We start from the raw sequence: 15,817 nt of genomic DNA, 5'->3' as shown, positions 1-15,817 counted from the left end.
CATGAGTGATGTAATATGTGACGCCATCAGCAGTGCATTGCGGGGGCGCGAGTTATAGTTACCTAAACTAACTATAACAGGGGAATTTCAGTGGTTTTGTACGAGTGAAATGTCCAACTAACTATAACGCCCCTGAAACCTATTGTTTTTTCAGTGAATATATATTATATATATATGTATATATATATATATATATAATATATATATATATATATATACATATATATATATACACACACACACACACACACACACACACACATATATACACACACACATACATATAGAGACTGATTATTTTCATTGGTATACAGGAGTATAAATCAGTTTAAATCAATGAAAATAGAACACACAGGCTTTTTTTATAATTAAGATCTTCTTCTCACAGGCGGCAATATATACCTTTGAACCTAACTAAAAACCAAGGACATTGTACTTTCTTTCATTGCTCTGACATCAAACTACTTAGAAAAGCTTTCTTTGCAAATTCAGACTCTGTCTAGTGACAAATTAGTGGACGCAGACCAAATTCATATAGATATCACCAACACAGGAATTTTTTTTTAGCGATGACCATATGAGGAAAGTGCAATGCAGCTTAGTTGCCAGACTAGACACATATCCGGAATATGTGAGATATTATACGGAGGAAAGAATTTGACTTACTTTCCCACACCAATGCTGATGCATTAATAATCAAGCTACTCACCCGGGTGCAAGTAATGCGCAATATTTCAGCTATGATCATTTGGCAACCAAAATCTAGGAAGCCATTTTTTCCCCTGCTACTCAAGAGGTACTGAGGGATAGAGAAGTTACTCATATCTCTGGGTTCATTTAGAAGTCTCAAAGGCAGTGAAGGGCACGATTTAGATGGAATACTCCATCACATATGAGACAGATATTCCAACCACCTTATGACAAGAGCATTACAACATAATAAATAAAATAGAAAATAGAGACCTCGTGGAACCACTAGAACAAAAAAACTAAAGCAAGCTCTCATAGCAGGAGGAATTCCTCAGACCCTGCTATTCTTTCCACTCTCTCAATGTGCACACATTTGTCCTATTTGTCTTACCTGAAAAGAGAGCCACCATTCCAGGAACAATAATCAGGGTGATGGCCACAAGTTTAAGGACCATAAGTGCAGTTTGTAGGTTGGCGGCCCAGCTAACGCTCCAGCAATTCAATGCTATAACTAGACCTATGGGTAAATAGAGAGATGGTTCAGATCTGACAGAGCTTCCATGATGAACTGAGGTTAAGAGCTTCAATACCACTTTAAATATATTTTCACTTTCGAAGAACTATTAATCACTTAAAACACGGGGAACATAATGTCTAATTTCTCTAAAAAAAAGCAAAATTTAATTAAGAATAGAACGACAGTCTCTCAGTAATGCCAATTGCTGGCGATACATCACATCTCGGCCTCCATTTCGAAGCAACACAAGCTCTATAGCATTGCACATCCTTATTTCTATATTCTCAGTGTACTCTTTCATTCCAAAATCATACCAGGATATCTTTTATATTCACACTGTTCATTATTTCTAAATGACTGCTGCTAAAAATTAATTCAGTTGATCTTTCGCCCAACTTTTCAAAAGCATCATTAGTACAAACATCTGGAGAAACCTGGGCTACGACTATGGTATGAACGATCGGCTTCATCAAATGCACCTAGTCTTCCCTTGATAAAGTCATACATTTTGCAATCTGAATTCCATTAACTCACACATGCCACAAATCTATCTCCCTTAATGTCTAAAATGTGTCCACATATCAGCAGTAGCAGCACCCTGCTTCAGGTCCTCACCTTCATCTTCAAAGAAACGATGACTTTGTCAAAAACTTCCCTACAACATCACAACTTGATCACTACAATGTATCCAACATAAATACCCTACACACAATTTTACCTTTTTTCACACCCTCTTTACTGGAATGCCCTCTGTTAGGGTATAGGGCTATGCCCACCCGTCGTGTCTTCAAGACACCTCTAAGTGGCATGTCATTCTGGTCATCTTGTGCGCTCACTGCTTATGAGACTATGAAGTGTTAATATGTACATAGGTTATTACTAATTGTTACATGACGGAACCACACATGCAATTACCATGCATGCCTTTACAACGCTATCAATACAACGCATGTGTCACTACCACGCATCCATTTACAACGAAAATTTCATTGAAAGGCATGGTTGGTAAATGTATAAGGCCCAGATGTAGGTGGCCTATTACCGGTCGGTAACGGCCGATTTCGGCCGTTACCGACCGGTATTTGTGATTTGGCATGTAGGGGGCATTTTATTTACAGAATCGGTATATTTACCGATTCGGTAAATTTACAGAATCGGTAAAATACCGAATCAGTAAATTTACCGATTCTGTAAATCAAGATGTAGGTTGCACTGTAATCAGTGCCACAGGCCCTTACCGAATCGTTATTTACCATGGAATACTATTCCATGGTAAATTACGAATTCTAGTGTACATGCACATCTGTGCATGTACACCTGTGACACCCTTAGGGCATGTCTGTGTGCCACATGGCACACAAGCCTGAAACAGGGGTGCAACAGGGTGTTAAAGTGACACCCTGTCCCCCTTGTAAATTCGGTAATTTTACCGATTCTGTAATTACAGAATCGGTATTTGCTATTGAATCCTATGGGCTTCAAGGCCCATAGGAATCAATGGCAAATACCGAATCTGTAATTACAGAATCGGTAATTACCGAATCTTACAGATTCGGTATTTTTACCGTATTTTTTACCTACATAGCAATTACCGAATAGTGAATACCGAATCGGTAAAATTCGGTATTTACCATTCGGTAAATTGGTATTACCTACATCTGGGCCTCAGCCCCCTACATGCCAAATCACAAATACCGGTAGGTAACGGCCGAAATCGGCCGTTACCGACCGGTAATAGGCCACCTACATCTGGGCCTAAGTGTGCTAAAAACTTAGTCGGTAACTATTTAATAGAAAAGTATTTATATACTTATATACCTAGATACATACATACTCTTAGACAGACTTTCCAGTTTTTATTCTAACCAACAGCAAAGTCAGCAACTTCTAAGGCATTAAAAACATATTGCCTAACATTTCTCGGACACAGCAGTCCTTGTTCTCAGGCCAAATGAAAAGCAAAGCAGCAGCATAATTGCTGCCACCTGATTAACATTTAAATACAGTTCTGCCCTCCTGGCCCTCCAGTGAATTCACCAAATGCATCGCGGTACAGGTAGTTCTGCCTCAATGTATTTCACATTATAGGAGAATGGATCACTTGTCCTGTGCTATTACCAGGGTCTGGGGTGTTGGCCGTCCTAAAAAACCCTCATTCACGTATGTGGTACCATGGCGGGAGATCTTGATTATCCGCTTGCCTACCTACATGAATAGCCTCTTCATTGGGTCTTTTCAAGTGCTTTCCTCCACCTGAAGGAAGACCTACTGCTGAATACAGTAGTGATCAGAAATGGTGAACGTGTGAATCAAGTGAGTTTAAAAATTCCCTTCATCTCTCATTGATATATTTTATTCTAATGGAGAAGGGGCAAGAGTTAAAAAATAGGGCGGTGCGTATCTAGAAGGGCTACTGTTCTATAGCACCTACTTTAAAAATGTGGGTGGTTGGTGGTCAACTTGTTTCAGCCCCTGCGGTGCCCAAAAGGGTCTGCAGGCTTTCTTCAGGACCAGTGTCTTGCACGTGACCAAAATTATGGCGTGCGTGTATACACAGGACAAGTGATCCATTCTCCTATGATATTTTCGGAAGCCGAAAGGATCTTAGCATCTGTCTCCCCTGTTTGATTAAAAAATAAATGTATTTCACTATCTATCTATATATATATATATATATATATATATATATTACCTACTGGCGGTCGCCAGTAGGTATATATAGTTAGGATTTTTTCTCTATGGGTTTTTTGAAAATTCTATGTCTAATAACTTTGGCGTTTGTGGACGGAATTGGCTGAAATTTTCAGGAAAATGGCACATTTTGTTTCTGAGCAGCCCCTAAAAATTTTGGGGGGGTTCGTCAAGGGGGGGCCGAGAAAAAAGGGGGGTCCCAAAACGCGTTTTTCCCATGTTAATTTCCATAGGGCGGTTGGCCTCACTTTTAGCCCGAACGGCTGAATGGATTTGCACGAAACTTGGCAAAATTGTAGGGACTGGTAGCCCGATGTGCCTTTTGTATGTCTCAATATATGTGCTCCAGTGGATTTTGAGAAATTAACGTTTAAAAAAAGATATATATCTGTAACAGCGGACCGGGCAGCGTCCCAGGACGCGTACTTTTCGCGCAACGGAGCTTTGTGAAGCGAAGCTGATTGGTTCTCCGGCGTCTGTCAACATTCCAAACAGTCCGTAGCGGCCGCCATCTTGTCTCTCGGTAGGATCGAGAGACAAGAGGAGGCCAAAGCGAAGGGGCAAATGACCATAAGGGGGAATAGTAGATCCTCGGTGACCCCCTACGTTTGATGTGGAGGTTTTAAAAGGGCCCCGCGGGGCAAAAAAAAAAAATATAATAATAATTGAACGGCTGAATGGATTTGCACGAAACTTGGCAAAATTGTAGGGACTGGTAGCCCGATGTGCCTTTGCTAGGTCTCAATATATGTGCTCCAGTGGATTTTGAGAAATTAACGTTCAAAAAAAGATATATATCTGTAACAGCGCTCCGCTTCGCGTACTTTTCGCGTTACGGAGGTTTGCGAAGCTGATTGGTTTTTCGGCGTCTGTAAACATTCCAAACAGTCCGTAGCGGCCGCCATCTTGTCTCTCGGTAGGATCGAGAGACAAGAGGAGGCCAAAGCGAAGGGGCAAATGACCATAAGGGGGCATAGTAGATCCTCCCTGACCCCCTAGGTTTGATGTGGAGGCTTTGAAAGGGTCTCGCAGGGCAAAAAAAATATATACCGTTTTTTTAGTTTTTTTGCGTGGAGTGCGCCCGGTTCGCGAACCGGGAAGCGGTCTGGGGAGCGTACTTTCTTGAAAATTAGTGAAAAAAGTTAGAGTAAAATAATAATTGTGAGTGATCAGATGTAGGGTAGCTCTGAGAAGAGCTTTTGGGTTTATGGTACATTTAGGTACTTATAAGTAGGTACCAATGCACAGTCTTAAATTCAGAGTGAAAACTCTGTTGCCCTCATCTGAGAAGTGAACTCCATCTCCTCTGTAGATATCTTGCATGTAGTAACGCAAGTTATTGTTGTACAGGGAGCCCATTCCATGGTCTCTCATGTAAGCTGAAACAGATTTGTTTACATGCTTCCTCGATTTCTCAATTTGTGGACAAAATTGGTTCGACCACCTCCATTTCTGTCTTTGGCATATATTTGAATATACCAAGGCAGTCTGAGGAAAAAGTGCCATCAATTGCTCAAAGGTGTCCTTTAAAAGCATTTCCAGACCTACCCCAGTCAAAGTGCCCAAATCATTACCTCCACAGTGCACAATTAACAGGTCAGGTTTTGGCAAATGCATAAAGGTTTTCACCAATGGTATCAATTGGTGACATTTTAATCCTCTGTGGCCAAACCACTTAATTTCCACATCTTGTAAATTGAGGTTAGGTAAATTCCTGTTTTCAACGTACCTTTGAGCCCAATAGATGTAACTATGTCCAACAATCCAGACAGAAAACATGGCGAGAGAAGGTTCTCCTGCAGTCAGATGAGGTGTGGCAATGAAATGGCAGTTGAAAAAATGAGAGTGTAAAATGAAAAAAACTGAGGAGTTTCTGTGTTAATGAAGCAGTAAGAGTGATTGGTGGATTTTGATTGCTGAAAACAGAAAGTTAGTGTGCATGGATGAGTTCGTTGAAAGATGTATTTTGAGTGGCGAAGAAAAAATCATTAAATGAAAGAATGCTCTGGATATGCAGGTGCACTGAGAGTTCAGAGTTCAATTGCAACATTGTTGTGTGAGAGGTCTTGCAAGAGGTGGTTGCTATGCAGAAAAAGCAGAGAGGGGGCAGAGGGGGGAAGGGTTTTGCTTTGAAAAAAAGTGAGGGAAGAGTTTTGATTGGGTGACATGAGAGATATGTGTGAGGAATTACAGCATTTCTGTGCTTTTGATAGCTGCAGACTCTGGAGTGCATACCTTTTGCTCTGCTGAAGACAAATTGGTGTGTTTCTGAGACTGTTTTGAAACTCAAAGTATTTGCTAAGGTGAGAAAAAATTTCTTTAATTTAGATAGAAAATAGTGTGCTTTAAGGAGAAAATTATGAAGAAAGTTGTGTTTTTCAAATGTTGCTTTGTCTCAAGTGTTTCACAAATAGATTTTGTTTCTTTGAGAAATTGTAATTGGAGAAAATGTGAAGTATTAGTACTGACAGGGCTTTTATGTGCATAGGAGCTGTGGAGTGTTTTCAAATTATGACTTGTAAATCGTTTTTGAGAAAAAGCAATGGTTTTAATATTGATGAGAAGGACATAATGGTGTCTGCTTCTTTATAAGGTAATTGAGAGTCTCTGATGTTATTTTTCCCATTTCAATGTAAGAAGTTTGTCTGTGGAGCAAATTGCTTGTAAATATGCTCCCACCTGTGCATGGCAAATTTAGATTTTGAATGTTTCCGTTACATAGGCATGTTAAAGGTGACTGAAACATGCTGCAAAGGCAATCAAAAAATGCTTTTATGTGTCTTAAGGACATTTTAAGTCATTTCCCCATGTGCAGTGTTTTCAAATTATGAGTTGAAAATCGTTTTTGAGGTAAAGGAATGTTTTCAAAATTTATGTGCGCCATATGACCCCAAATTTCTTTTTCAGGGGTGCAGCAGGGTGTTCTTGAGACACCCCTGCACCGTCGGAAAAATTCCTAATTTGCGATGAGGTAATTGCTAATCGCAAATTGCGCCTTCATTCCTATGGGCCTCCTGCTGCATGGAAATGAATGGGTAATCTTGCTGAAATGCAAAGTCGAATCTGTATTTAAAAGGGTCTGCACCTCTGTACGGGTGTTCGCTATGTGAAGCACGAAAGTTTCACGGGCCGAACTCAAGGCCACCTCTCTCTGAGACAAAAGAGCTCTTATTCTTGCCATGCCGTTGAAATGTGCTCCCAAGGTTGGTATTTGTGGCCAGATTGAAAACTCCCTATGTTCATGTGTGGGAGGAAATAGAACATTTCTGCAGCAAATAACCCGTTCATTTACTGTTACGATAAAATGAATACTTTTAATTAACCCAGAACAATCTTCATTATTGAGCATCAAATAACTACCATTTTCCAAGAACTTGAACGTGGGGATGATAGCAGGAACTGGTGTGCCTTGCAACACGCAAGCCATATTTGGTCGGTGTTTGTTGCATGAACCGTGTAACTGTATGTGCCTACACATTAGTGAATGATCTGGCGTCTCAGTGCATTCCTCTCCATTCAGATAAAGTTCTTGATCATCTTTGAAAATCTGTATGTGTATGGAAGCGACCAGACCTCATGAAGAAAACCACTACCTAAAGGTTAATAACGACCTATTGGTATATATTACATACAATTTGAAAACTTATATAAAGCAAAAGGCAGCGTTATTAAACCGTGGATAAGGCACGTTGCCAAAGCAGTCAACCTTTTGGATTTATACTGGAAATGTTAAAGGAAGAATTACGGAGTAGGGCCTGTAAATCTTTAATGGACAACGAGTAAAATTACTCCAACCATCATATTCCTCTAACTCCGGGATAGTAGGGGTGTTTAATTTTTTAGAAGTAGCCAATCCAAAGCATTTGGTCTGGGAAATTGTTTCATTCACAAACAACATATGATTTGGGATGAGACATGCACGGTGGAAAGCCTCAGTGCCTTGTACCTGCCAGGTTCGTGAACCCCAAACTGATGTAGATCCTGGATATTTTTACTCTGTGTTACGTTAGCATGGGCTCATTACTGGTTTAAACGCCATTTTTCCTTTTTTGTAACTTCTGCACACGATACTTAGTTGTTGCTTTAGCTTTCAGCCTACCTGCGTCAAGATCTATGCCTGCTTCAAGCAGGCGCAGGGTTTTGATGTAGCTTTGTCCTATCTGATTGTAAATGCGGCACACCGTGGGTGGCAGAGCAGCGGTGCACGTTAACTGGTGCATCCCTGGGGATGTGCTAGTTAATATAAATCTGCCCCTTTACATTTAATTATGTGCAGGGGACACAGAGTAGGTGAGGTTTATCCAAGGTTAAGAAGAGATGAGTCCTGTTCAGTGAAAAATTGGAGATAGGCTTCAGTATATTATATACTTAAGTAGTGTGTTAAGTTTTTGATGACTGTTATTAATTTACTGTTGGGTAATAGTGGTTATTAACATTTTTTATTATATTTTACCACAGATTCAACTGCAGATTATTTCAAGATTTTAGGATGCCTAGCAAAGAAAGAGTAAGAAAGGCTGCAAAACGTCAAAGACAGCAGGACCATGGAATAATGCAGCAGTCCTCTAACAAAAAGATTTGTCAAGTCACCAAGAAAGCACCGGGTAAGAGTCGAAAAACAGTCATAAGAAATATGTGTAGTAAAAAAAATATTACTACAGAAAATGTTTCAGTCCAGAAAAGGAGAAAGAATTCAAATGGTAAGGAAAGGCCAATGAGAAATGTTACTGCTAGAGTAAGAGATAACTCTATGCATGAAAGTAGAAGGAAACAGCAGTTTAGGGATATTCGTAAACGAATGTTCCGCAACAGGATAATTGGGAATTTGTTAAAAAATATTAAGAAAGGTCAGCAGAAAGTGGTTTTTTATAAGAGAAAAAAAATAGTTGAGAAAGTTATTGATCAGGCATTTGAAATTAAACGTAAGTTATTTATTTTGACAATCAATAGAATTAGGAAGCCCTTGGTGGTGACAGGCCGCGCTCTATAAGTATACCACAATACACAATACAATACAACAAGGTAATTTATGATTTCAAAAGAAATAGTAGATGGAAGAGAATAGTTAATCGTAGTAATTTTTGTGAAGTTTTTTCTGGAGAATGGATGCATAGTTCAAGCTCTGAGGCATTTTTTAATGAGGAGAGTTATTTCCAGGATAATGATTTGGTGCATGCAGTTGACACCAGTGGTCGAGCTTATGAAGTGAAAGATGGTTGTCCAGTTGAACAAGAAAAACTTGTGAGAACAGAGATAGAAGAGGTGTTAGGTAATGAGGTTTTAGGGAGACGTCCTAAGGGTCCTGTGTACACCTGGAAGTGTAGTAGTATTTGCAGTGTACGACAGGATTCCATCAATTTGCTTTGTGATTTTATACGGTCATTTAGTAAGAAAAGTTTGAAGCAGAAAATGAAGTTGTTGCAAGAATTAGATCCTTGCAGAGTGAGAGAAGTGATAGGTTTGCATGGTCATTCACTGGCTTGTCTTTCCAGGAGAGTATGCCAGAGTGTTTTTCATCATTTCAGGATGCTAGCAGTGCATCATAATAAAGTGAGGAAATTAGTTAGAATGTTGTATTATGCTAAGAGTCCAGCAATTATGCTTAAACAATTATGCGCTGCTCTTTTGCATGGTTCTGAAATAGATGTGAAGAATATATGTGAAGAAATTGAGTTTTGTTACTTTGGAAGTAAAGAGGAGAATGTTGAAATTGACCAAGAAGAAGAGAGTAATGTGGAAGATAGTGTACAGGTTTCCAGTACAGATAATTTCCAGAGGGAAATTGCGACGTTTGAGGTGAAATCAAGTGAGAGGCCAAATTTCACTTGTGTGTGTTGTCGACGCACTTATTATAAGAATCAGACTAAGTTAGTGGATTTATATGGAAAAAGTGAAAGGGAAAATAATAGTGAATGGAAGGATTTTACAACATACTTGATGGTAGAAAATTGTTTTGATTTGGGATTGGATCAACGTGTGTGTACTTATTGTTGTAACAAATTAAATCAAAACCAGATGCCTGCTAGAGCAGTTCATAATAATCTGGAATTGGTTGAGATTCCTTCTGAATTGAAGGATTTAAATACTTATGAATCTATTTTGATTCAAAGTATCCATCCCTTTCAGGCTATTGTAAGAATGGAGCCAAAGACAGGGAAATTGCCTCCATCAGATTTACAGAGAGGATTAAAGGGAAGAGTTGTTTATTTGCCTCTAGATTTGAAGAAAAACATTAACACAATTGGAGTAGAAAAAGTGGAAGAGGAACCTCTTGTTATCTTAGTTAATGGGGTTCCGACAAAGAATAAGAAAATATGGCAAGATTGAGTAGATGTTAGGATAGTCAAAAGGGCAACATTGTATTTGAAAAAATATAATAAGTACTATAAAAATGTATATGTTGCAGAAGAGGAAGTAAGTGAGGAAGAGGATAGCGATTTGTGTGCTGGTCAAATTGAGAAAGTAGAACCCTGTACTAGTGAAGAAATATATGAACATTATAGTGTTCATCCTTTGCATTCCAAGGAAGTCATGGGGAATGCTATTGAGTTGTTTCAAATGAAACAAGCGAAAGGGAGTCCCATTAGTGTTTGGGAGGAAAGTTTGGAAGCTCGGTGTTTCCCACAGCTTTTTCCAACAGGTCAGGGAGGAAGATATGATGAGCGACCTCATCAAATTCCTGCTTCTGAATACCGGACTTTGCGATTGTATGCAGGAGATCCTAGGTTTCGACAATGCATTCCTTATTTGTTTCATCTCCTGTTTGAAAGCGATCTGTCTGGACTGTCATATGCAGTGAACCACATCTTTAAAAGTGGTATACACATGCAAAACATGTCGGCAAGTGACTTTATGGATAAAGTCAATGTCCAAGACAGTATTTTGGATTCTCACCTGATTAATCTCATGGCGTGTCAGCGTGGTACTAATGAGTACTGGTACCGTCGTCATGGTGATTTAAAATGTATGCTGAGGAACTTAGGAACTCCCACATGGTTCCTCACTTTGAGCTGTGCTGAGTATGGCTGGGAAGACTTACTTGAATTTCTACGAGAGGCAAATGCTAACGTAGAAAACATCGAATTCAAGACACCCGGAGAACTGTGCTCTTTGGATCCAGTCAATGTATGTAGGTACTTCAATCATAGATTTGAAGGTATGATGTCTTTCATCATGAATAAGAAGAATCCACCTCTTGGAGAGGTGTTGGATTTCTTCTGGAGGAAGGAGTACCAAGCAAGAGGTGCTCCTCATATACATATGTTGCTGTGGATCAAGGATGCACCTAAATTTGGAACGGATGCAGAAGACTCAGTGATGAGTTTCATAGAACAGTATTCTACGTGTGCTGTTCCAAACGCAAAGGAGAAAAAAAGCCTAAGAGAAAAAGTTCTACGTTTCCAAAGCCATCGATGTGGAAAGTACTGTCGTCGTAAATTCCGGAACAAAGACAAGTTCTACACCAAATGTCGTTTCGGCTTTCCACGACCGGTGATTTCTAAAGGAAGAGTGAACAGTTTGATGTCTTCGCTGCGACATAATGTGATGAAGAAATCACCTAAAAACACATACAATTTGAAGAGGAACGAAGAGTCTAAGTACATCAACGACTACAACCCGGTGATTTTGTCCATGTGGAATGCTAACATGGATATACAGTTTGTGGCTGATAACTGTATGGCTGTGGCTCGGTATGTGACATCTTACATCACCAAAAAAGAGAAGACAGAATTGAAGGATATGTGGGAGGACATTTCCCATGAAAAGAGCCTCAGCAAGAAGTTGTACAGTTTCAGTCTGAAGATGTTGTCGCATCGAGAAATCGGAGCTTACGAATGTTCTGACCGGTTGTCTTCAGCAAGCCTCTATGCCAAGTCCAGGAGTATCGTTTGGGTGAGTGTTGGTCTTGCTGCAACGCGTAATCGAGTTCTGAAACCTGTGCGGGAAATTGAGTATTTGGCGGAAAAGGAGCCAAACAGTACCGACATTTTGAAGAGCAACATGTTGGATACATATTATCCAAATCGAAGCAGTCATCTCGAGAATGTTTGTCTGTATGAGGTTCTTCAAAATTACATATTCAAGAGGAACATCAAAGAAGATACTGAGAAAGGAGTGTATGCTGTAATAGGAAGTGAGGGATGTCTGGTCAAGCAAAGAAAATGCCACTTGATAAACCATCGAAAATTGAGTGGCGAATCTCCTGAAAAAAAGGAGTTTTTCTATTTAGCACTTTTGCAACTTTTTAAGCCTTGGCGTGCAGAAGAGGAACTTCTTGGAGATTTCCTTTGTTATGAAGACTCATTCAATGGTGCCAAGGAGACCATAGAATGTCCTGCTTTTCCTAAATATGTAGAAATGTTGAATGTGGAAATTGAGCAGGAAGCAACGATTGCAGCCGAGATTGCCAGAGACAGTTCTCAGGACAGTCAGAGTTCTGCTTCATTGAGTCAGGATCCACTAGGAGGACCTCTTATCGAAAATGAAGCTGCCACTGCTATGAATGAAGTGGAAAGAGCCATGGCACATGCTCAGGAGGATGCGGTTAACTTAGAAGAGTTGGAAAGACAACTCAACGTTGAGCAGAGGAAAATATATGACGAACTTACCATGCAAATTGATCATGGATTACGTCATGACAAGAAAGAGTGCTCATGTACGTCGTTGAAGCCTGTCCGACTGTACGTGAGTGGAGAAGCGGGAACTGGAAAAAGTTTCCTCATTAAAGCAATTTCGTGTTATTTGCAGGAAAGGACAGAGTCATCGCTGTCTTGTGTTGTCACTGCTCCAACTGGACTGGCAGCACATAACATTAAAGGGATTACTTTACATCGTTTACTGATGCTGCCAGTGGAGCATGACAACAAATTAGAATATCACAAGCTATCTGGAGATGCTTGTTTTGAAGTTTCAAGAGTCTTGAGGAAAATGAAACTTCTTATCATTGATGAAGTAAGCATGGTTTCCAATGTCATGCTTGCCTTTGTGCATTTGAGAATGCAAGAAGTTCTCAAAACAGAGTATGATGTGTTATTTGGTGGCAAACACATCATTGTTTTCGGAGATCTTCTGCAGCTGACACCAGTGAAAGGGCAACCTGTGTTCAAAATGCTCACGCATGAAGATACCAGGAAGTGCTTAGGGAGCATTGGCAACGTCAATATATGGTTAAACTTCAATTATGCTGAACTGCATGAAAATATGCGTCAGGCAAAGGATGAAGTTTACAAGACTATTCTACAAGATGTTAGAATTGGAAAAGTGACCGAGCATGGGAAAGAAGCTTTACATGCACGATTACTGACAAATTTATATCCAGACGAAGATGTTGTGCCTGAGAATATTTTTCAGAAACTTACTGAGAAAAAATCTGGAATATGTTTGATGCCAACTCTTGCAGAATGTGCCAAATTCAACAACAAAATGTTGCATTTAGAAAAGCAAGAGATTGTGAAACTGGAAGCTATTGACAGAGTAGAGCATATGGGATCAACAATTATTTTGTCTGAGAATCTGAAAACAAAATTGGATTTATTAGAGAAGAGTATATCTAAAACTGCGGGTTTTGAAAAGACTCTGAATGTGTGCTTGAACTGCCGTATAATTTTAAGAAGGAATTTACATGTTAAAAGAGGTCTGGTAAATGGATCAATGGGTAATGTTGTTGATTTTGTGAAATACAGAAATAGAGATGGAATTGAATTTTTAAAAATTAAATTTGATGGCATTGAGGAAGTACAGCTAATTGCTCGTTGTTCTGGTAGATTTTTGCTTGTAAAAGACTTATATGTTCGTCGTAAGCAGTTTCCTGTTTGCTTGGCATATGCGGTGACAATCCATAAATCGCAAGGTTTAAGTGTAGACTGTGCATTGGTGAATATTGGCAGTTCTGTGTTCAAGGAGGGTATGGCATATGTGGCATTGTCACGAGTTAGGACTTTATCGGGATTGTACTTGATTGAGTGTGATGTCACAAACATTTGTGCGGATCTAGATTGTGTTAAGGAATACAATAGGTTGAGAAGAGAGTATGCGCCACATTTGCCTCAGTATCCTTTGTTTGAGAAACGTGTGGTAGGCCGGAAACGAAGAAATGTGACCAATACTGGGGAGGTTGTAGCAAAAAGACGAAAAGTCGATGAACCTGAAATTATAAGCAGAAACAAAAAGGATTCAGTTGAAGATGTTGTTGGTTTTCAATTTGAAAACAGTTCTGGTGTCAACTGCTATGCTAATGTAGTGGTTAATGTTTTGTTTTCTCTAGAAAATGTAAAAGAAGAGATTGTGGTCAATTCTGATCAAAGATTTAGCAGTTTGTTAAATTCTGTGTTAGAGAAATGTAGCACTGATAGAACAAACATAGAAAGTGTGTCTGAAATTCGAAATCTGTTAGACAGATGTTCAGGCCAAACACAATTCTCTCAAAATAGTCAGCAAGATTGTCAGGAGTTTTTAATGTACATGCTTGATGTATTGCATGATGAAGGTGTAGATGTAGATCACCTGTTTGGGCTTTCTTATCAATGGCAGCATGACTGCGAGAACTGTAGGGTATCAAGTACTACTAGTGTAGACTCAGAAAGATTTATATATTTAACTTTGCCAGACAGTAAATCAGTCTCTTTTAATAAGCTAGTAAAAGCAGCTGATCACAACATGGAGTGTAGCCAATGTAAATCTGAAATGATGTCCACATTATTTATACGAACATATGGCCAGTATGTCATTTTAATGTTCCAACGATGTAGGCCTGATGGAACAAAATTGACAACTTTAATTAAAAATGTTGTGGCTTCACAGTTGTCAATATCAGGAAGGACTTTTGTAACTGTAGCAATTATATATCATGATGGTCCTTCAATAACATCAGGACATTATACAGCTTATTTAAAGTGTAGAAATGGCTGGTCATTCTGCAATGATTCTGTTTTAATTTTCAAAAAAAAATTGCCGTATGACCTTAAAAACTCTTACCTGGTGTTTTTAAAACCAAAATTTTAGGGAAAGAATCTCGGGATGTGCTCTGAGGAATTTCAAGAAGTTCTCATGGCTCCTACACGATTTGGCCTTGAGGATAAGTGTAGTACAGAGACATAACTTCTTACCATAACACTGGACGTTATGGAGAAATACGTGCACTTTGAATGAGTTCAGAAAAACTGTTTCTTTTTATAAGCTAATTGAAGCAGCCAATCAAAACATGGAGTAGAGGGAATGTAAGTCTGCAATGCTGTCTACTGTTTTACATTGCTTTGTGATTAAAAGTGATGTAGAGAATTAAATAATTGTACTAGTCATAAAGGTAGTGTAAGTCTGCTTCATAGTAAGCAGTATCAGTGTGATAGGAAATGTAGAACATGATTGAGCAAGAAGGGGAAGATATTACTAGTCCAGGATTGTGTAAATGATCTTCAACATTTTAATTCTGAAAGTTGCGGAAATGCGAAAAGACGGGATTGGCTAACAAGAAATCCAAGAGTTATACATGGCTCTGACAAGATTTGGCCTTGTGGAATCTTGTGGTAGAGAGCAAGAAGTCATTTATTGTATGTAACATGTTTTTGAAAACGATGAAGGTTTTCTTTCAGAAAGTGGCGGGTTGAAAGTAATAACAGCACAACAGAGTGTAAGCTGTTCATAGGACATCCTTGGCCGTCATGGAAAGTAAGTTAACTTTAAGGAGTTCTGAATTCTGATTTGTAATGTTGTATGGGTTTTTTAAACACAATCATTTTGATTGTGTTTTTTTTTCCCCGCTGTTATATGATGAATACCTTCAAGTCACTGTTTTAGTGAAATTTGATACATTCTGAGAACAGCAAAAATAAACCATTTAACATGTATAATTAATTCTGTTCTGTTTGCATTTATGATGTACATGTAGAACTGTGTAGGAGGCATGGAGAAGGTGAGGCTTCT

At 39.1% G+C, this 15,817-nt stretch overlaps 1 protein-coding gene across 1 annotated transcript in view; it reads right to left on the bottom strand.

Moving 5' to 3' along the window:
- Positions 1-15,817, bottom strand: part of LOC144769361 (cystine/glutamate transporter-like) — a 368,176-nt gene that overhangs the window by 277,385 nt on the left and 74,974 nt on the right. The window contains exon 4 of the mRNA XM_078653416.1: positions 1,082-1,207. Within this exon, the coding sequence (XP_078509542.1) occupies positions 1,082-1,207 (126 nt within the window). The remainder of the gene's footprint in view (positions 1-1,081; positions 1,208-15,817) is intronic.

The sequence above is a fragment of the Lissotriton helveticus genome, chromosome 1_1 (genome assembly GCF_964261635.1).
Source record: "Lissotriton helveticus chromosome 1_1, aLisHel1.1, whole genome shotgun sequence".
NCBI classification, from domain to species: Eukaryota; Metazoa; Chordata; class Amphibia; order Caudata; family Salamandridae; genus Lissotriton; species Lissotriton helveticus.
The sequence above is the reverse complement of the archived record's forward strand: the minus strand, read 5'-3'. Positions and strand labels throughout refer to the sequence as shown.